The 21,764-nt window shown below is 45.9% G+C and overlaps 1 protein-coding gene across 1 annotated transcript; it reads right to left on the reverse strand.

Moving 5' to 3' along the window:
* Nucleotides 1–9,379: 9,379 nt before the first annotated feature.
* On the reverse strand, nucleotides 9,380–21,469 carry MYL3 (myosin light chain 3). Its single transcript, XM_041464183.1, has 6 exons — nucleotides 21,267–21,469; nucleotides 15,486–15,513; nucleotides 11,536–11,685; nucleotides 10,503–10,676; nucleotides 9,603–9,680; nucleotides 9,380–9,415 (listed from the first exon to the last, which is right to left on the reverse strand). Exons 1-6 carry the CDS (start codon nucleotides 21,387–21,389, stop codon nucleotides 9,387–9,389), a joined length of 582 nt encoding a protein of 193 aa, XP_041320117.1. The 5' UTR covers nucleotides 21,390–21,469; the 3' UTR covers nucleotides 9,380–9,386.
* Nucleotides 21,470–21,764: the final 295 nt, after the last annotated feature.

A 21,764-nucleotide genomic window follows, 5' to 3' on the forward strand; every position in this document is an offset into this window, starting at 1 on the left:
TCTACCCATTCAAATACTTACTATTTATTTAATTCCATTTCATTTCTTTAATCATATTCCTTAAAATATTTCCTAGGCAGAACAGAAACGAGATTTTTCCTCCTGTGCAGGGGAGCTTTATTTCCTGGAAATTGCAGGATCCCGTTCCTATCTGATTGAAATAAATTTATTTAAATCACTTTTTCTGTAGCAACTCAAATTTGACCCCAGAGACCGTTTAGGATCAATAAAGAATTCTTTTTTTGGCAGCACATTTTGCATCAGACTGCTCCTGGATTTAGGAAAAGTGGTTTGAAGTGGGAGAATCCCGGGGCTGGAATATTCCATGACCCTTTTTTTTTTTTTTTAACAAATCCCTCATCCCAAAGTGGTTTTAGCACCCCAGGGAACGTTTGGAACATCCCACCCAGGGTTTAAACCTTCAGGCGTTAAATTTTGAATTCCCCATCATTTTTCTCCTGCGTGAAACTTCTCCCTCAGCCCAGAAACGGAAGAATTGCAGGAATATTTGTGAGGAATAAATAACTTTGGTCCTTTTCCATCGGGCGTTCGGGAACGACGTTTTTATGGCGCTCAGGAAGTCAATTTTGGGATTATTTTAGGCCTGTGCTGCAGCCAAGAACATGAGATAGGACAGATTAAAGGCATCGAGGGCAGCCAGTTCTTGGATGTTCCGGCCAGCTTGGGAAGGAGGAGTCCAGGCTGATCCCTGTGCCTCCTCAGCGTTCCCAAAGGGATTTTTTAAGGAGCCACTAATGTTCTCCATTCGTAACAGCAGCTGCTGGTCCCAGACTCCTGATTTAGGGGCACTTTGGAATTCCTGTGTTTGCCACAGGTTCCAAACAGTCACTGCAGAAAGGGAGGGTTTGGGAGGTGGAAAACATTCCAAATTCCAGGGTTTAAGGAGAGAGAGTTGTTTTTTCTATGGGAAGAGAAGGAGAGGACAAGGGGAATGAATTTAAACCAGAAGTGGGGGAATTTCCATGGGATATTGGAAGAAATTCTTCCTTGGGAGAGTGAGGAGGGGCGGGGATGGAATTCCCAGAGAAGCTGTGGCTGCCCCTGGATCCCTGGCAGTGCCCAAAGCCAGGCTGGACAGGGCTTGGAGCAGCCTGGGACAGTGGGAGTTGTCCCTGCCCCCTTGGATTTCTTCCAAGGTCCTTTCCCACCCAAACCATTCCAGGATTCCCAGAATAGATGGAATATTACCCACAGGAAGCTCAAATCCCAGGCCCCACTTCCAAAGGGTTTTGATGTCACCACCTCCACCCTTGGTGCTGCTGTTGGAGCTGCACAAAGCAAGTTCTGGGAATGTTTTCCTGTCCATATTCCAAGTGTCTCCCTATGGATTCTTAATTTCTGCTCTTATTTACACCAGGAATAATAGAAAAGTACATTCCAAACTTTTTTACTGGGAAAAAAAGCAAGCCCAAAGCAAACCCCCAGTTCTCTGTGTGTGTGTTTTTTGGGAATGAAGGAAGAGGGACCATTATCCCCACTGTGGTTATTTTGGAAGCAGGAATAACCTGTTAGGATCATCCAGGAAATGGAAAGGAGTGGGAATGGTTGGAAAATCCATTGCTGTCAATTCGGGGGTGGAAAAATAGAAAAAAAAAAAGGGAAGAAACCAAAACTGCTCCTTTGGCATCCCGTCATGGTTTGAGGCCATTTTCCTTGGCTGATCCCCTTAGGAATTTTTAGCTGAGTCTGCTGTCTGAAGGAAGGAACAGCCAGCTGGGAAAACGGGGAATTGCCACTGGAATTGCAAGGAGAGCAGGGAATTGCACCTGGAATTCCACCTGGAATTGTGGGGCAAACAGTGAGAGCGGGGAATTGCACCTGGATTTATAGGGAGAGCTGGGAATTGCACCTGGAACTGCACCTGGATTTGCGGGGAGAGCAGGGAATTACACCTGGAATTGTGGTGTCAGCACACGAGGGAAGGTTGTGGCTGGAAAACGGGAGGGCTCCTTGTGATCCCTGGAGATAAATGACCTCTCCTGAGCCTGGGCCAGGGAATTCTGGAATGGGCTGGATTGAAGGACCTTAAGGATCATCCATTCCACCCCTGCCATGGCAGGGATACCTTCCACTACTCCAGGCTGGAATTATTTGGAATTTGCCCTTCCCTAACTCCACCTCTCTTGTGTAGATCCTCATGATGAGTATCCCGTTCTTATGCCAATTAACAGCTCCTGTTTCCCTCAGTTCTCCATCCCCCAAATAATCAGGATCCGTCCATTCCAATCCCGTGGGCAGGGACACCTCCCACTATCCCAGGTTTCTCCAAACCCCACCCAGCCTGGCCTTGGACACTTCCAGGGATGAGGAATCCAAGGAGAACCATCACAACCTTCAGCACAATTCCAGAGCCAAGCTGGAAACCTTCCCTTTGGGAATTGCTTTTCCTTCTCCTCTCCCCTTGTTCCTGCAACTTCCCCCTCTTTTCCTGGGATTTGGACATCCTTGTGTTTTCTGTTGAGAAACTTCTGCTTCCCAACACAGGAGGAACCTCTGGAGTTCCCAGGAATGCCAACAGCTCATCACAAGTCTATATTAAGTTTATATATTAATTTTAGTTTTTCCCAATCCTTTCCCTGGCAGCTTTCTGACATCAGGATTTTTTTCCTTCAATGAGCAAAATCCTAAAAAAAAAAAAAAAAAAAAAAAAAAAAAAAAAAAAAGGGAAAACAAAAGAACTGGGGCCAAGTGTTGCAACGCAAAGGTCAAGTGCATGGAAGTGTGAAAATTCCCGAAGGAGCCAAGGTGCTGCTGGGCCAGGGCAGCTCCAGGAGCCAAACTGGATCCGAGCACACGGAGCTGACGTCACCCACGGACACTTGGAATTCGGGATGAGCTCAGGGAATGAGCTGTGGTTCTTTCCCAGGCTGAGATTTATGAGGCTGTGCCAGAACCTCTGCTCCAAACTCCTCCTTCCAGACACTTGGAAAATTGGTGTTGTTCCCAAGGTTTAGGGTTGGAGTAGGGAATTAACGCCACAGCCGAGGGGGTTTTTGTTTCCAAAAAAATAATGTTTTCTGGGAGAAATTAGCATGTGCATCCCAAACTGATGGTAATTCTTCCCTGGGAGTAGAAAAAGCAAATATTCTGGAAAATTAAAATTATTTCTAATTCTTGTCTTCATTTTTTGGTTTAAATTCCAAATAATTTGATCTTTAATAATATTCCAGGAAAGAGCCAAGTTCCAAAGAGATCCCAGATAATCCACAAGGCTTTGCTTTGCCAAAGTCTCTCTTCCCTGCCCTCTCACCATCCCAAATTTTTCTGCAAACTGTTAATGAGTTGGAAAAAAAAAAAGATATTCCAAGAAGTGCTCTGATCTTTGCTCCTCAAATTCCTGGAATAAACTGGTCTGGATCTCTGGATCCAGGCAGGATCCATCCCTCGGTGATGTTTTTGCAACAGGAGGGGATTTTTGGGCCAAAATCTGCAGCTTTTTTACTTTACTGTCCTTGATCTTCCTCCAGCTCTACCCAGAATTTCATCCTATGGAGGATTTTCCCAGAATAAAGAAGATTTTTCATAATTCCTTAACAATTCCTGATGTTGCCCTATCAGTTCTGATTCATCTAATAACAGATTAAAAAAAATATTCCTCCTTTTGCCTTTTTCCAGCTTTCTTGCCACCGATTTCTTTTGCTGGCACTGGAGAAGAAAAACGTGGGGAAAGGAGAAAATACTGGGAAAGAAAATTCCATTTGTTCTCAAGACCAAAAAGAGAAATAAGGATATGAACACAAAACACTGAAATACTCCCTTTGGAAAGAACATTTTCATTTTTTTAGCTGTTTGTAAGGAAAAAACCCACACTGATTCCAGGGAATGATGCTCATGCCCAATCCCAACCTAACCCCAGGAGCTTCAAAACCTCAGGAAATCACAAAAACACCATTTCTCCCTCAAATCCAAGCAATGGCATTAATATTCCCTGTAATTTGCAACCTGCTTTCTGCCTGCTCTATTTTGGCCCTTTTTTCCACTCCATTTATTCCCAAATTTCTGCCTCTAGCACCTGTTCTCCATTAAAAGCCTCTCCAAGCAAACATTCCCGGGGCAGACACGAGGAGAACTCTGAGCTGAACGTTCTGCTCCATTAACTTTCCTGACGGGATGATGTCCTTTGTGTTTTGAACATTGCTTTTAATGGCCCGTTAAGGATGGAGCAACCTGGGAGCTGGATCACCCTGGAATTTCAAAACCGAGGAATTCAAAAATCCCTTTTTTTTTTTTTTTTTTTCTCCTCTCCAGCTGCAAACTCGAGGCTGTGGAGTTCCACCCTTGGTATTGAGGGGGGTTTAATTGATGGGTTTTACTCTTAGGGCAGTTAGAGAGCAATTTTCCACTAGGAAAAAAAAATTAGGAGGAGGGAAATGTGGAAAAAATGCTGGGAGAGGACATAAAACTCCCTCAGCTGTGAAGGGGGAATCAGGGTGGTTCCACTGAATCCCTAAAAACGGGAGCTGGATTTCAGGGATGCAGCTCAGGCTCTAAATTTACTCTTGGGGTGATCCAAATGATGCAGGAAGAGAATTCCCAGCACATCCATGGGGTTGCAAATATCCAAGTTTGGAATCCAATTCCGTTCTGCAGCTGATCCATGGGAAGGAAATGCAGGATCCCAAAAAATGTCACCTGAGCCACTGCACTGGGAGCTCTGTCAGTGCTGTGGACTTCAGTGCTGGGAATTGTCCCAGATTCAGGGAGGTAGAATGGAAAAGTGTGTCCTGAGGGATGCTGCAGGATTTCTGGGAATTGTTAATCCAGGAAGGATTGGCTGAATCCTGCAGGACTCCGTTCACAGCTTGGGTTTTATGGGAATATACACAAACATCTCTGTTCTGGGGTCATTCCCAGGCTGGAGCTCAGCCCTTATCCCTGGAAGTGTCCAGGTTGGACAGGGCTGGGAGCAACCTGGGATTGTGGCAGGTGTCCCTCAGATGCTGGAATTCCCAGAATTCCCAGAATGGGGCACTTGGACTTGTTAAACTTCACCTTGTTAGACTCTGCTCATCCCTCCAGCCATTCCAGGTCTCCCTGCAGAGCCCTCCCACCTTCCCACAGGTGGACACAGCTCCCAGCTTGGTGTCATTGCAGATTTACTGGTGACAGACTCAATCCCTCATCCATGCCATTGACATTGAACAGAACTGGCCCCAGCACAGAGCCCTGAGGGACACCCCTGGTGACGGAATTCCCGGATCTTTAGGCTCCCTTCCAACCCAAACAATTCTGGGAATCTCTGGCTCGTCAAGGGCGGCTGGCAGATGGAGCCAACTACATGGAAATGGATCCTTGGAAGCCTCGGAGCTCCTCCAGCCCAGGAGCTGCACCTGATCCTTGGAATCCATGGATATGGAGAGACAGGATCATGAGGTTCTAAAGGTGGGAAAGGCAGGAGCTGAACCTGCCAAGGTTTTTTGGGATATTGTGGCTGGGACTGTCACACCTGGATTTTGTGAGGTTTTTTTTGGGAAACCTGGAATAAGGAATTATCTGTAGGAGCTACAAACAAAACCAGAAATTCCTGATTCATTTTATCCCACTGGAGCCTTGCCCAGCAGGGCCTTCCAGAGGGGTTTTTTGGGATCTCTTGGTTCAAAAGAAGCCCAGAGGTAAAATGGGATTGCAAAAATTCCCTCCAAGTCCGGAATATTTATCCAGCCTTGGGGACACTCCGTGCTCGTCCCTCTGGCCACATCCCCACGGGCTTTTCCTTTTTTTATCTGTGTTGTTTGCTGTTCCTTTTGCTCCTGGAGGGATTTGTGGGGAGTCACAGGGAAAAGGATCTGTCCTGTGTTTATCCTGGGAAGGTTGGGATGGGCTGAGCACGTTCCCCTCTGGCAACAATTCCCAGTCCAACCGGAGCCAACCTGGCCCTGCTGGTGGCACTGGGGACAGGCTGGAGAAGCGTTTTTGGGATCTTCAGGAGCTGTTTTCCTTGGCTGCGCTGCCCTGGCTCCAGACTCTTCCCGTCTTTGCGAGGTTTTGGGGTAATTTATGGATTATCTGTGTCGGAATTGAAGCTCCTCCAGGGAATTGGGGCTTGCTGGAGTCAGCAGAAGGGGAGGGAAGGGAGGAAAAACCAGCCTGGAGGTCCCTGCTCCACAATGCAGCTCCTTGGAAAGTTCCAGCACCCCGTTATCCCACAGCAGTTCCTGGGATAGATGGGATTTTATGGGATTTTTTTGGATTTTATGGGATTTTTTTTGATTTTATGGCATTTTACGGGATACAGGCAAGTTCTTTTTGCCACTTTGCTTTGTGGATAGAGAACTTCAGGAAGGAACATTAGGGAATTCCAGGAATTTCTGTGTCAAATAAAACTGGAATTGAGCTCAAATCGCAGATTCCTGAAGAAGTTGTTTGGGCTTTTTTATCCACAGTGGAGGGAAAAACAGGGATTCTATGGGGTGGTTAATCCCTGAGTTAAAAAAAAAAAAAAAAAAAACATGGAAAATTGAATAGATCAGCTGAGGAAAACTTATCCTGGGATCAGTGCTGGGGAAAAAATCTGCAGATTCTAAGGGAGGAAATTTGGGGTTAAAATCAGGGGCAGTTTTGGCAACAAAATTTCTAAAAAAAATTAATAAAAATTCTGCTGTCAGAGGAAACTGTTGGAAAAGTTAAAATATTAAATTTCAAGGACATGCAGGTTGATTAATTAATTAATTAAAATCAGCTTCCCAAGGGATGAATAAATACAAATGTCAACCTTGGGGGCAAAGGGTTTTTAATTAAGAATTATAAAATTATGTATTTTAATTAATTTATTTATTTCCTTATGAATACCAACGGGAAAAAATATTAAAATATTCACTTTTCTTTGGATAAAAAAATTCCCAAACTTCACTCCCTGCTGGAATCCAGGCTGGGATGGGATTAAGGAGAGGGCAATGAAATTCCAGCCGATATTCCTGGCTCCATCTCCAGGAGTGGTGTGGCAAAGGAAATTCCTCTGGAATGTGCAGGAAGGAAAGGGGAAAGGGGGGAAAAAAGGGAAAAAAAGGGGGGGAAGGGAAAAAAAGGGAAAAATGGAAGAGGGAAGGGAAGGGAAGGGAAGGGAAGGGAAGGGAAGGGAAGGGAAGGGAAGGGAAGGGAAGGGAAGGGAAGGGAAGGGAAGGGAAGGGAAGGGAAGGGAAGGGAAGGGAAGGGAAGGGAAGGGAAGGGAAGGGAAGGGAAGGGAAGGGAAGGGAAGGGAAGGGAAATGCCTTATTTATTTCTATTTGCTCTCCTTGCTGGTTTTCCTTTCTGGTTATTCCCTGGCACATCCTGGGACAGTCTGTGCTCTCTTTTCCATCCTCTGTGGGAATGACCTGACCGGCTCAGCCATTCCCACCCATTTGTATCCCAGAATTCTGACGCTCCACTGATCTTTCCTCCATTAAACTCAGAATTTCCCTGTTTTAACAACCCCTTCTGCTCCAGGACTTTTGCATATCCAGGTTCTTTGGCATTCCCTAAAAAACTCTACCAGCTCCTGGCCTCTCCTTTTTCCAGCCCCAGAGGATTTTTTTTTCCCCTTATTTTTTCAATTATTATTCCCCAGAAAACGAGCTCTCCTAATCCATGTGATTTTCCATGCTTCTCAACTTTCCTTGGCCTCTGCTGAGGTTTTTCTCAGGATTTCTTTCCCTTTTCCCCTTCCCTCACACAGACACAGAAACAATGAGGAAACAAAGATGCAGAAAATCCCATTTTTTACTGAAAAAATTCCATTTGGCTTTCCCTAAACATTCCAAGAGTCCCACAGCAGAGGTGGGACGGCCACCACTGGATAACACCACCAAGGCTCATCGGCAAATCCCAGGAATGTTGGTTTCCTGGGAATCAAAAGTCCCAGCCCCCTTTCCAAACCCATCAAAGATGCTCAGAATTGCTTCCCAATCCTGTTCCAGTTTTCCAGCTTCCCAGCTTTCCATGCTCACTTGTCTTCTCTGGTGGCTGACGTTGGTTCCCATTGGAGTGGGAATTTCCCGTGGCAGTGGGTTTGGATTAAGGATTGAAAGCATCTCTGAACAACAGGCCAGGACCATGGATTGGGATTTCACCAGGGCTCCTGATCTTTGGTATCAAAAACTGGAAACCAGTTGGAAAAGTCCAAGTTCAAAGGTAAATGTGTTAAGGAAAAAAATGGATACTAATAGGGAAAAAATAGAAATAAAGGGAAAAACAAAAACAAACCAAATCCAGTGGGGTTTTGTTCTGGCTTGTTTATATTTTGTTATATCTTGGAACAAAATTCCCGAATAACCTGGATGTGTCTCCTACTTAACCCAGAAACAAAAGTCACCACAGCACAGCCAGGTCAGCTCCAAAACCAAACTAAAGCCAGGCCTAAAAATAAACCAGAGCCACGGGGAAAGACTTAAAACAAACAAAGCAAACCCAAAACATCCAGACCAAATCTGAGAGCAGCTTTTCCCAGGATATCAGAATAGGTGGATTGGTCAAACCCTTCCCCAAGAGCTGAGCAGGGAGAAAACCCAGGGAATGCCATGGAAGGCAGAGGGCACCTTTTCCAGTAAATTCGGGATAAACCTTGCCCAGGAAATCCTGGAAACAAAGCCCAGCTCCTTTGTGAGGGTGAGACAGAGATGCCCTCGGTGGGGTGGGGTTTTTTTCTGGCTTGTTTATATTTTGTTAAGTTATATCTTGGAACAAAATTCCCGAATAACCTGGATGTGTCTCCTACTTAACCCAGAAACAAAAGTCACCACAGCACAGCCAGGTCAGCTCCAAAACCAAACTAAAGCCAGGCCTAAAAATAAACCAGAGCCACGGGGAAAGACTTAAAACAAACAAAGCAAACCCAAAACATCCAGACCAAATCTGAGAGCAGCTTTTCCCAGGATATCAGAATAGGTGGATTGGTCAAACCCTTCCCCAAGAGCTGAGCAGGGAGAAAACCCAGGGAATGCCATGGAAGGCAGAGGGCACCTTTTCCAGTAAATTCGGGATAAACCTTGCCCAGGAAATCCTGGAAACAAAGCCCAGCTCCTTTGTGAGGGTGAGACAGAGATGCCCTCGGTGGTGCTGTGGTTTGGATGTGTTGGACAAAACTCCAGCCTCTTCCTGGAAAACCAATCCATTGTCAGGAGATGGTGGGAGCCAGATTTATGAAAAACCACTAATTATACTGCCAGGGGCGTAAACATTCCTGATTCCTTCTTATCTCTTTTCCTTTTATTTTTTTTTTCCCCCTCTCTTGTTAGCTCAATTCTATTTTCTTGCTTTTTGAGGAGTCTGGGAGCAGGGATTTGTAAATGCATGTGGAAAATATTTTTTTTTCTGGGAAGTTTCCAGTAAATCCTAAAGGAACAAGGACTTGGAAATCCAGGAGAAGGGCAGAGGAGACTCACCTGGGCTCAGTTAGCCATGATGTGTTTCACAAAAGCTGGAAAAAAGAGGGAAAGAAGGATCAGTTATCCCATGGAAAACACAATTAACCTTTCATAGATGGGGTTTATCAGAAGAGTTACGGACTCAGAATTGTCTAAAATTTGGAAATTTTGCCCCAGATTTTCCATGGATTTAAATTTTCTTGGGAATATTTTAAGAAAGCTTTCAGGGCTCCCACCCACCTTCGTAGTTGATGCAGCCGTTGGCATCTTCCTGCCCAGCCATCAGTTTATCCACTTCCTCCTCAGTCAGCCTCTCCCCTGCATGGAAAACAAAATCCCTGGATCAAAATCCCCAATTCAGGAATTTAGGAAGCTCCTAAAGAAGACAAATGGGAGTGAGAGAGAACAGGGGGAGATTTCTCCTGGGGGGAATTTGGGGTGCTGACCACGGAAAAAGCTCATTTTGGAGTAGCAAACTTGATCCAAACTCCAAACTTGACCCAAATCTGGATCTAAATTTGAGAGTAAATTTGATACAAAATCCAGAAAGACAGGAAAAATATGGAAACCCACAGAATATTATGGCACAACTCATTTTCCTAAGAATAAGCTTGGTCTAAGTGCCAAATCTTGAAAGTTCAGGTCAGTTTTAACCAAGTCCTGATGAAAAAACTCTCAGTGAAAACTCAGTTCCCCTCTGAGTTTGAGGTTCCAGAAGATTCCAAGGTCAAATTTGGGTTCTTTGGTATGGATCAGTGATGGATTTAATTAAATTTAATTTTATGATTTAAATATTTGGTGCCTATTGGTTTGTAAGTCTTCATTTTGGTGAAGCAGAACGGAGACAAACCAAGGGAATTGTTGGGATTGGCAATGTTGGGATGATTTATGGGAATTTAATATTTATTGGAGAAATCCAACACATCAGGAAGGAGGGAGGGAGAGGAGAAGGGAGGGATGGAAGCGCCTCTTGAAAACGCAGAAAAATGGGAACAAGGCAAGGGAATAGGTGGGGTTGGAAATTCTGGGGTAATTTTACGGTGACGGGAATGAGATATTTATAGAAGAATTAAAACATGAAGGGAAAAGAGGGAAGGAGAAAAGCAGGGACAGAAATTCCCAAGGGAAGGTTTTCCTCACCCAGCGTGGCCAGGACGTGGCGGAGCTCGGCTCCCATGACGGTCCCATTCCCCTCCTTGTCGAACACCCGGAGCCCTTCCACGAAATCCTCGTAGGTTCCCGTGTCCTTGGTCTTGGCAATGTGCTGGAGCATGGGCAGGAAGGTCTCAAAGTCGATCATCTTGGAATTCATCTCTGGAAAACCCAGGGGAAAATGGAAGTTTGGGGGGATTCTGGGAAAAACGGTGGGATACCCACCGTGGGGTAGAAGATCTGTGGTGATAAACGCTGGATAAAAGGAGAGAAGAGTGTGGAAATGGGAGCTTTGCATTCTGGGAAAGTTGGGAATTAACCACGGAATATCCACTGTGAGGGCTGAACTGTGGGGATAAATGTTGGATAAAAGGAGAAAAGAGCCTGGAAATGGAAGTTTGGGGGGATTCTGGGAGAGTTGGGAATAACGATGGGATACCCACCATGGGGTGGAAGATCTGTGGTGATAAATGTTGGATAAAAGGAGAGAAGAGAATGGAAATGGAAATTTGGGAGGATGCTGGGAGAGTTAGGAAGGACCATGGGATATCCAGCATGAGCGCAGAAATGTGGGGATAAACATTGGATAAAAGGGAGAGAAGAGCATGGAAATATGGGATACAGAAGGATATCACTGCAATCATTACAGACCTTCCCACCCATCTTTTGTGGAACAATCCATGTCCTTACATCCAGATTATCCATTTGTTTCTCTGGATGTGTTGGATATATCCATGTTGTTAGAAAAAACACGTGAATTCCTCCATAAATGCAATTTTTAAAGGCAAAAAAATTTGTCATTTAAAAACACATTGATGCCCAGGGCTGTTAAATTAATTAATTCCCCTCAATTTGGGACAATTATCTTGACTTCCAGACCAATTTCTCCTCCCTTTCTGCTGGCAATTTCAGAGGCTGCTCCATATCCTGAGTTACTCTGCACCTAGAAAATGAGAGGAACCTTCTCCAGGAATAATTCTGGGAGTGTCCTTTCCCAAAACAAACAGAGGAGGCCACCAACCTTCAGGTTTGGGTCTGCCAAGCAATTTCATGACCTCAGCCTGGGTCGGGTTCTGCCCCAAAGCCCTCAGGACGTCTCCACACTGGGCGTAGGTGATTTTCATCTCCGACTTGGGGGTCCGGTCGAAAAGGGAAAACGCTTCCTTAAATTCTGGAAGGGAGAAAGGTCAGGAGAAATTCATTCCGTGCTCCCTCGGATAAAAGATAAACCCAGTCTAAACCTTTCCCTCGCTAACTGCCTGACCATTTCATTTTGTGGTTTGGGAAAAATTTGGATGAGCTTTGTTATCTCCGATGTTTGTGTTCCTCCTTCCCTGCATTTTCCGGTTCCACTGCAGAATGGAATCGGGGAGGTCAAATGCTTCTCCCGTGGTATTTCCGTCTCAGTTAACATCAGAAAGTGTGGAAAACAGGAGAAATCCTTGGCCTTGGGAGCTTTCCAGCTGCTCAGGAGCACTCAGGAAGGCCCAGGATTCAACAGCACCTCTGCTGATGGGAGAACCGGATCTTGGATTAAATGTTGGATACTTTGAGAGCACTGACCCAGCATGGCCCGGAGCTCCAGGAGCACCTCTAGGAGCTGGAAATGAGCTATGCCAGGAAAAAATACTGGGATTATCACCCAACGAGCTGTGTATTGGTGTGGGAGGGTGAAGGTGTATGGGAAGATTTATCCCAAAATTCCAGAATGAATGGAATGAAATGCTCCAGCAGGGCCATCCCAGAGCACAGGGCTCAGGATTACATCCTGACAGCTCTGGAATGTCCCCGGTGAGGGAGATCCCACAGCCTCTCTGGGCTCTGCTCAGGGCTGGGCAATGCCCAGGGCAGAAGTTCTGCCTCCTGAGCCGGGGGAATTCCTGGGATCAGTCCCTGCCCATTCCTCTGGTGCCATCACTGGGTGCCCGGAGCAGAGCCTGGGACAGCTCTGACCTCCCTGCACGGAGACACCCAGGGACACCCAGGGACACAAGGGGACACCCAGGGACACACGGGGGCACAGGGACACCCAGGGCTGAGGCCCCTTTCAGCTGGGGCTCCTCTCCAGGCTGAGCAGCCCCAGCTCCCTCAGCCTCTCCTGGGCACTGAGATGCCCCAGGCCCTTGCTCAGCTCCAGGAGCTCCTGTCCCTGCTGTGCTGAGGATCCAGAGCTGGACACAGCACCCAGAGGTGCCCCCAGGGGAGGATCTAGGGAGCAGGGTTTTCTGTTCCCTCAGGAACCGGTAACAGGCCGGATCTCCTGCCAGGTTCAGAGGTTTCCCTTCCCCATTCCCTAAATGGAATCCCTCACGACTGTGAGGAACAGGATCCTGGTAAGAGCATTCCCATGGGAGAGGTTCCCCTTTCCACCACTGATTTCATGTGGATGTGGTGCTTGAGGGCATTGGCAGTGTTGGGGTCAAGGCTGGGATCGATGGCCTTAAGGGTCTTTTCCAAATGGAATTATTTCATGATTCTCATGCAGGATCCAGCACACACTGCCCCAGACACTCCAGTTCCTCAGGCACTCCTTTCCCTGCTGGAATTGCAGGGTCAGAGGAGGATCCCAGGGAGCAGCAGAAACAGGCTGTTATCCTTTATTGTTATCCTTTAACTTCATCCTTTATCCTTTAACTTCATCCTTTATCCTTTAATTTTATCTTTTATCCTTTAACTTCATCCTTTATCCTTTAACTTTATCCTTAATCCTTTAACTTTATTGTTATCCTTGACTTCCCAGTGCACCATCCACAACTGATCCCAAAAATCCCTTTGGCTTTAAATCCCTGGATCTGACCCTCGTGCTGCTGTTACTTTTCTACCTTTATTTCCCTCCCACGTTTCCAAACTCCAGGAAATTATCCTCTTTTCCCTAAATCCTGATCCATTCAACCATTCAGCCACACACTCTGCACCCCAGATTTTCTCCATCCTCCCCAATTCCTTCTCTTCATTCCATCTCCCCCTTTTTTCATTCTTTTCCTTTGCTTCTTTCCCTCTGTCCGTCCTTCTGTGAGTTCTGCTGGATTTTCCTCTCCTCCTTTCTCTCTCCGTTTCCATTTTGATCATTCCACTCCAATTTTCTTCAATTCCTTCCTCCAAACAACACTTCCAAACAGCACCGAACTTTTTCATTTGGGACTAATTAACATTCCCTTGTTTTCCTCTCTTTCCACTTCCCTCTCTTTCCTCCTCTCCCTGCCTCTCCTGATTTTCCCTCCTGTCCCTGGGCAGAGCCCCGATCCCTTTCCAGCCCCTCATTCCAGCAGAGGGCAATCGTGGATTTTCCTGGGCTCCTAGCTGACTGTGGAATGGGGGCAGAGACCCCTTCCCAGCTCCTTTCCCGGGGGTCTCACAGCCGAGGTGGGTGAGGAAAAATGGGGATTTTCCCACCTCCCTCAGCCCCTCATCCATCACCACTCTCCGACTCCCTGGGACCAAGTGCTGAGCACCATCTCCTGAAGATTCCCAATCCAGCAAAATTCCTGTCAATTCAGATCTCCAAGGCTTTGGGTTGCTGTTCTTTGTTTTGTTTTGGTTTTTTTTTTGGTTTGTTTTTTTTTTGTTGTTTTTTTTTTGTTGTTGTTGTTTTTTTTTTTCCCTACTGTTGCATTTGCTGACTCCATGAAATTCCCATCCAAGCTCCAAAACCACCTCGGTGTCCTTTGTCCTCCCTCTGGCCAGGAACCCTCTGGATATTTTCAGATTCCTAATTACTGCCTCCCTGCCCATCTGGAACTGCTCCTTTTCCCCCTTTTCCAGCAATTCTGGGAGCTGAAGAGGCCCAAACCCAGAGTTCAAAGCAGACATTGCCACCAGGGATGGGTTTCACTCGTGGCTGAGGAGCAGGACACCCACAAAAATGGGATTTTTCCATCAATTCTTCTCCACATTTTGGGGACCAAATCCTTTCAGGGAGAGCAGGACACCCCCAAAAATGGGATTTTTCCACAAAGCTTCACCCCAGACCATCCATTCTTCTCCACATTTTGGGGACCAAATCCTTTCAGGGAACCCTTTGCTCCACACGACATTTTCCTTAGCAAAAAGAAGGAATTTGGGGAGTTTTAAAAGTCCTTGAGGCGCTGCTGCAGCTTCTGTTTCTCCTCCACCACCTCATTTTGGAGTCAGCTGCCAGAACCCCAATCAACGGTGATAGAGCAGGGATATCCAACCCAGAGGATGGAATTCCTTTGGGAATTCCAAAGGAATTTGTCAGCTTTGGGATCAGCTGACAAATTGGGAAACATCCAATCTTCCTGAGACCCCTGGATCCTCCCTGGGTCAGCAGAGAATGACAAAGGGAGGTGATAATTAAACATCTCTCTGACTGATTTTCCCCTGCTCTAATTAACCCCTTCCCTGATCCCATCTTTTAAGGGCTCTCCCAAGGGTTTAAAGACCAAAGGCAAATCCTGCCAGATGTTTGATTCTATCCATCAATTATCCCACAAAACCCACGCTGATTTTTGAGGAGAAAGGGGACAGCTGCAGTCCCAGCGTTCCCAGGGCTTTCAGGCAGGAGGTTTTGGGATCAGTTTCTTGAGCTGGGACAAAGGGTTTGGAAATTGATGCTGATGTTTGGCTTTGAAAGGATAAAGAAATTCCATGCCTGGTGTTATTTGCTGGATTCGGGAGAGCTGGAACACATTAAGTTCTGATGGAAGGCAGGAAAAATTCTCTGAGGCAGAGTTGAGGGTTTTCCTTTGAAAATATTGATACTGTTTTTTTTTTTTTTTTTTTTTTCCTTAAGAAAGACCTGTATTTGGGCTGTTTTGGGGTGTAACTCCTGGAAATGGGACATTAATTCCCTGCTTTTCTTTTGGAGGGAAGGATTTAGAGGAGGAAAGGAAGAAAAGCCAGGAATTAAAGCTCAGCCTTCCCAAAGTTGTTCCAATATCCCAGCCCCGCTCATCCCAGTACTTCCCAGGAATGGATTTACTGAGCCCAGAAGAGAAAAATCTTCCTCACCTTCGATCTGGTCAGGGCTGAATTCCACCTGGACGAGACAAAAACAAGATAAGAAAACTGATAAGAAGGGGGAAAATTACTCAGATAAGAATAAATTGGTTTAGTCTCAGCCTTATGATCCCGGGAATTGGGAGGATTCACCTCCCATCACCCCAGGCTGCTCCAAGCCCTGCCCAGCCTGGCCTTGGACACTTGGTCACTGGGGAGGTTCAGGCTGGACATTGGGAAAAATCTTCCCAGAAAAGGCTGGCACAGCTGCCCATGGCAGAGCTGCAGGCCCCATTCCTGGAGGGATTTAAGATCCATGTGGATGTGGCACTTGGGCACAACGATGGCCTTGGCAGTGCCGGATTAATTGTTGGATCTGACGATCTTTGAGGACTTTTCCACCCTAAATGAGTCCATGACTCATTCCCCTTTTCCTTGGATGGACACCAGGATGGTTTCCCTTGGGATTTTGCTTGTGGGAAATGTCCTGGCAAAAGGGATCTTCTTCTTCAGAACTGAGTTCTCCCTGGCATTTTTTTTCCTTTGGGAATGGAGGTTTTAAAGCCAGGACATTCCCATCCAAGCCTCCCTCTCCCCAAGGCTCCCAGTGCTGAGGTTTGGTCCAAAATCCATATGGGAGACAGAGAAAATCCCATTTGTGCCCTGCCCTGACCTATAGACAAGGCTACACATTCCATGAGGATACCAAACATCCCAGTCCAAACCTTTCCACCAGCGTGATTCCAGCTTTCCTCATCTTCAGCAATCCTGGCTTTAGGGAATCATCACCTGATGGCATCAGCTGGATCCTGATGCCTCTGGATTCTTTCCCTGGTTTTGTCCTGGAGGCTCCAGGAGGGATTAACTCCACCCTTGGCCCCGCTGACGTCATTCACAGCTTCCAATCTCCTGGAATTTTTATCAATCCCAATAAACCCCGTCACTCCGCACTAAGCCAGGCATAGCTAAGCCTGACATCAGTCCCATGAATAAATCTGTTGTCACCCGGCAGTCAGGAGCAGAGCCGGGGGAAGCATTTAGACAATGGAGCCCTTCCAAGAGTGAAACAACATTCCTGGTTTTTCATAGGACACCGAGGAATCCGGGGATGAACAGCAGGATTTTCACTCGGCCGTGGCAGGGATAGTTTGGGAGGAAGAGGAGGTTGGATTTTAGGGTTTTTTTCTTTTTTTTCATTTATTTATTCTGTTGGGTTTTTAGGGGCTTGGGGTTTTTTGTGGGGTTTTTTGACGGGCAGTTGTTTGTTTGGGGTTTTTGTTGTTGTTGTTGTTTTGGGGTTTTTTTTACTGTTCCCTTGGGACACTGCTTCAGGAGGCAGAAATGCAGGGGCTGGAAAGAGGCCAGGAAAACCATCAGGATCAGGATCCAGGGGTTGAGGTTACATTTGGATTTCACCATCATGTGGGGCTTTTTCGTCCACTAAAACCTTTTTAATCCTATTAATACACAACATTCCCATCATCCCCTCTCCCATCACTTTCCACAGTAATTATGATGGATATAAACTCCTCCAGTGCGCTGGGATGAAGATTGATCCAGTCTCCAACAGCTCCAGCCCTCCGAAGGAAAGGGAAGTAAAAACAGAAATCAACCCTTAATTCCAGCTTTAATTCCAAAGCAAAACTGTTCCCTTGGGACACTGCTTCAGGAGGCAGAAATGCAGGGGCTGGAAAGAGGCCAGGAAAACCATCAGGATCAGGATCCAGGGGTTGAGGTTACATTTGGATTTCACCATCATGTGGGGCTTTTTCGTCCACTAAAACCTTTTTAATCCTATTAATACACAACATTCCCATCATCCCCTCTCCCATCACTTTCCACAGTAATTATGATGGATATAAACTCCTCCAGTGCGCTGGGATGAAGATTGATCCAGTCTCCAACAGCTCCAGCCCTCCGAAGGAAAGGGAAGTAAAAACAGAAATCAACCCTTAATTCCAGCTTTAATTCCAAAGCAAAATACTTCAGGAAGAGGAATATGAAGCAGAATCTTTGTCAAGGTCATGCAGAGGTTGCTGCTGCATAAAAACCCCACAAAATTATTCCTCATTTTCTGTCTGCTCTTAGAATTCCAGAGGGCAGGGATTGATGGGATGTTGGGAAGGAATTCCTGGCTGGGAGGGTGGGGAGGGACTGGAAAAGATTTCCCAGAGCAGCTGTGGCTGCCCCTGGATCCCTGGCAATGCCCAAGGCCAGGTTGGACAGGGCTTGGAGCAACCTGGGAGTGGGAGGTGTCCCTGCCATGGCAGGGATGGATTGAGATGATCCCGAAGGTCCCTTCCAACCCAAAACTTCTGGGATTCTAGCATTTTCCACAGGGAAGTTTTTTGGCCCCTTTGGAAGTGGGACTGGGTTAGAGAGGAATTATTTTGGGAATGCCTTGCCTGCCAGAGTTGGAAACAAAAGCAGAGCTCTCCTGTCACCACATTATCCTGTTATCCCGTTATCCCGGTGCCTCTTGGGCAACTCATTCCTGTTTATTTTTCCAGGGACATTTTGAAGAGTTCCAGCTCCTGGAGGTGGATTTTTAAGGAGCTGGAAGTGCCCAAGGATGGAGAGGACTTAACTGGCAGTTGGAATTATCCCATCCCTGGGGTGGGATTAAACTGAACAGTTCAACCCATCTCTCCCAAAACCAACCCCTTCATCCCAAGAGAAGCTTCCCTTTTCCCAGCTTCCCTTTTCCCAGCCTTCTGCCTGTGGAACGCTCCAAGCTCTGGAGCCGAACGGGCAAATCCAGCAGGATTCCCCATTCCTGGTCCTGCACCATCCCTGTTTTCCCTGGCTGCTCACACCTTGGATGCTTTTCCATCTTTCCATGCAGAAAAAGGGAAGAAGATTTTCCATTCCAGTATCCCAGCAGGGCTTTGCAGGGACAATGGATTCCACATGGTCCTGAGATCCCAGCGCCCACCAAAAAATAATTCCTGGCTGCTTTTTCCCCAGGAAAGTGTGGAAAACATGGAAAACTCTCTACGGAAAACCGTGTCCCTTCCAGGTCCTCACGTATCCCAGCTGTCTCCACGTGGATTTTGATCCCAGTCACCAGACCTGGAGCAACGTCACCTCATCCAACTTTAGCCACTGAAATGCCGGCACCCAAATTCCCAAATTCCCATCTCATCCCCCTTTATCCCAGCTCAGCGTCTCCCAAGGGTGACTCAGCCCACCCAGATATAGGAATTGGGCACCATCCCAAGGGATGAACTTCCAGAGATTTTCTTCCTGTTCATTATTGGGGATTTAAATCCAACGATCCATTTTCCCACGGTTAAAGCTCTAGGAGCCATTCCCACTTTCTGTGTCCTCAAAAATCATTAATTAATCCCATTTTTTAGATTATTTTTCATGGAAGAAAAATATATTCCTGGGAAAATGCACCTCCCTGTTAAAAAGCTTCCAGGTGGGAATGAATTAAATAGAAGGAAAAGACAATTTTTTTGCTACCAAATCTTTTCAGGAGATTTATTCAGGAGATTCAGGAAATTTATTCCTCAAAAGAAAAAGTACAGATATCATCCTAGAAAAACACTTCCTTAAAAAAATATTTTCCAAGGAATGAGCTTAACTCTTCTGGAAAATAAATCCCCCAGAACCTCTTTTGGATGAGCTGCAAACAACATCCAATTGCACCCATTCTTGGAAATTTGGGAAATATTTGGAACGTTGAAAATTTCAGAGCATTGGCTCAAATCCAGTGGGAATGTGCATGAGAGAAGCTCCAAAAATTTGGGATAATGGCTTTAGGTAAGGGATGGATCCCACATTTAGGCCCCTGAAACTGGTATCCCAACACACACAAAAAACAGACCAGGAGCATCCAAAGGTGAGAGGAAAAATATGGAAAAATCTGATATAATTCCAGGTGCCAAATAAGATCCTGGGATCATTATCAGGACTGGGAGAGGTGGGAAAATTCCAACAAGGAGGACCTTTCCTTATCACAGTAATATTTTGATTTTGAGACTTTTTAGTGGTTAAAAAAAAAAGTCTCAAAATTCCAAACACAACCAATAAAATCTGGGAATAAATAGAAATAATTTGAGACATTCCCATAAAAGGATTAATTTTGAACATTTTGTTTGGATACAAGGTTGTTTTTCCAATTTTTTTTATCCACACTTTGTGGAAATGAGAATGGATTTCATCCTGCAGTGCAGAAATTTGGATATTTGGACAATTCCAACCCTCATTAAAGCATTTTTCCAAACTTGGGGAAGGGATTCTGGGCTCCAGCAGAGCTGGATTTATGGAGCAGGAATTTGCACAAACAGACAAGGGCATTCCTGATCAAATTAAAGAATTCCCAGGAAAACTTCTCTAGGAAATATCCCCTCCCCTTTCTATGAGGTTGGGGGAAAAAAAAGCCCGAGACTCCAACTCTGTATTTCCCAAATTCCCTGATCCAGTATTTGGGAATGGGATATTCCCTGCAGGGATTGGGATTTGTTTATTATTTGGGAATTCCAGACAAACTTTTAGCACCTTCAAAGTGGGATAAGAACTCTAGAATTTATATAATATTTATAGTATATGTAACCTTCAAAATGCCAAAGTGAAAAATAAATATTTCCATGAAAAATAAGAATTTTCCCAAACAATTGTGCAGAGTAATTCTTAAAAATGCAGGAATTATTTTTTTTTTTCCAAGATAAAAATAAATGTGTGGAGCACTGAATTTTTTTGATTAAAAAAATAAAGATTTTTTTTGAGCCATGCCAATTTGGGTTTGGGGTTTTTTTAATGACAACTCATCCCTGCTGCCCTTGGTCCCACAATGTCCCAGAATTCCAATGGATGTTCCTTCAAAGTCAGGGTGTCCTGGCTGGAGCCCACTGTGCCTCCAAGGGAAGTAATTCCCTTTTGTCCCTGTCCTTTTCCAGCACTGGAATGTTGAGCACGGAGCTGTCGGACAGAGCTGGATCCCACCACAAACCTCTTTCCCAAGGTCATGGAATTGTTCTGGGAGCATGGCACCAACTCTGGAGTTATTCCCTTCAAAACTTCCCCCAAACTGAATTCCTTGGGACTTGATTTCTTTATTTGTTACAAATCATTGCTTTTTTTCACCAATATATAAAGATTTACAGGGAATTTGGGATTCAAGGCAGGAAAACAAATTCATTCCAGTATTTGTCCCACATCCTGAGCTGTGGGACTTGGTCCCGTGTGGAAGAGAAGGATTTCATCACTGAGGAGACAAAGCAACTTTTTATCTTTCTCACATAATTCCCATGTGTTCCTGAGGGGAAACTGCTTTTTGAGGATCCAGGGATATTTATGGCTTGGGAGGAGCAGCCTGGAAGAACGGAAGGTCCCTGCCCATGTAATGGGATGGGATTGAAGGTCTGTCCTAATCCAAACCATTCCAGGATTTTGGGATTCCCTAATTCTGTGATTATCTGCTCCAAATCCCCACTAAAAAGAGATCCTGCAAAGCTCCTCTTCTTTTTGTAAAGGCAATGTCCTTTCCCAAAGGACCATTCCCAAAGGACAATTCCTAAAGGACAATCCTTTCCCCCAAAGGACAATTCCCAAAGGCAATGCCCTTTCCCAAAGGACAATCCTTTTCCCCAAAGGACAATTCCAAAAGCACATTCACAAATGTCTTTGTGCCCTCACAAAGAAATCCTCCTGTGCCTTGCAGTGTTTATCCCTCGTGGGACATTCACTTTTCGGCACAAACCCAATTCCCAGCTAATTTTTGAGGATATCAATTCCCAGTATCCAACTCCTCCACCAGCTCCAACGCCACCACAGGATCAAACCTACTTTGACTGAAGCCGGGTTAAATTCCACTTCTTTTTTGGGCTCTGGTTCCGCTGGCTTTGGCGCTGGTTTGGGCTCTTCCTTCTTAGGCTCGGCCTTCTTAGGCTCAGGCTTCTTGGGAGCCATGGCTGATTTGGGAAGGAGAGAAGGAGAGGGTCGGAAAGGCAGGAAAGAGGAGCTGCTGCAGGAAGAATCCCGGGCTGGAGTGGGTCTTTATCCCCTCTGGAAGTGCCACATTGTCCCTCCCAGACCTGTCACATGCCACCGCTCACAATGGGGCCACGGCTATAAAAGGACAAGACTGGCCCCGGCTATTTTGGATCCTGCCCTTGGATCCGGCATTGTTCCCAATTAACACTTCCATGGAAAAGAGATTTTGGGGGGTTTAGGCCGAGCCTGGCGCCGGCTCAAGCATTTTTGCTGTGCAGGGACAAGGGGGAGGCTGGGTTACGATCCAGGTGCCCCGATGGGTTTGGTCCTTGCCAGGGCCATCCCAAATGA

The sequence above is a fragment of the Pyrgilauda ruficollis genome, unplaced genomic scaffold, assembly GCF_017590135.1.
Source record: "Pyrgilauda ruficollis isolate IOZ18807 unplaced genomic scaffold, ASM1759013v1 scaffold173, whole genome shotgun sequence".
In the NCBI taxonomy this organism is placed as follows: Eukaryota; Metazoa; Chordata; class Aves; order Passeriformes; family Passeridae; genus Pyrgilauda; species Pyrgilauda ruficollis.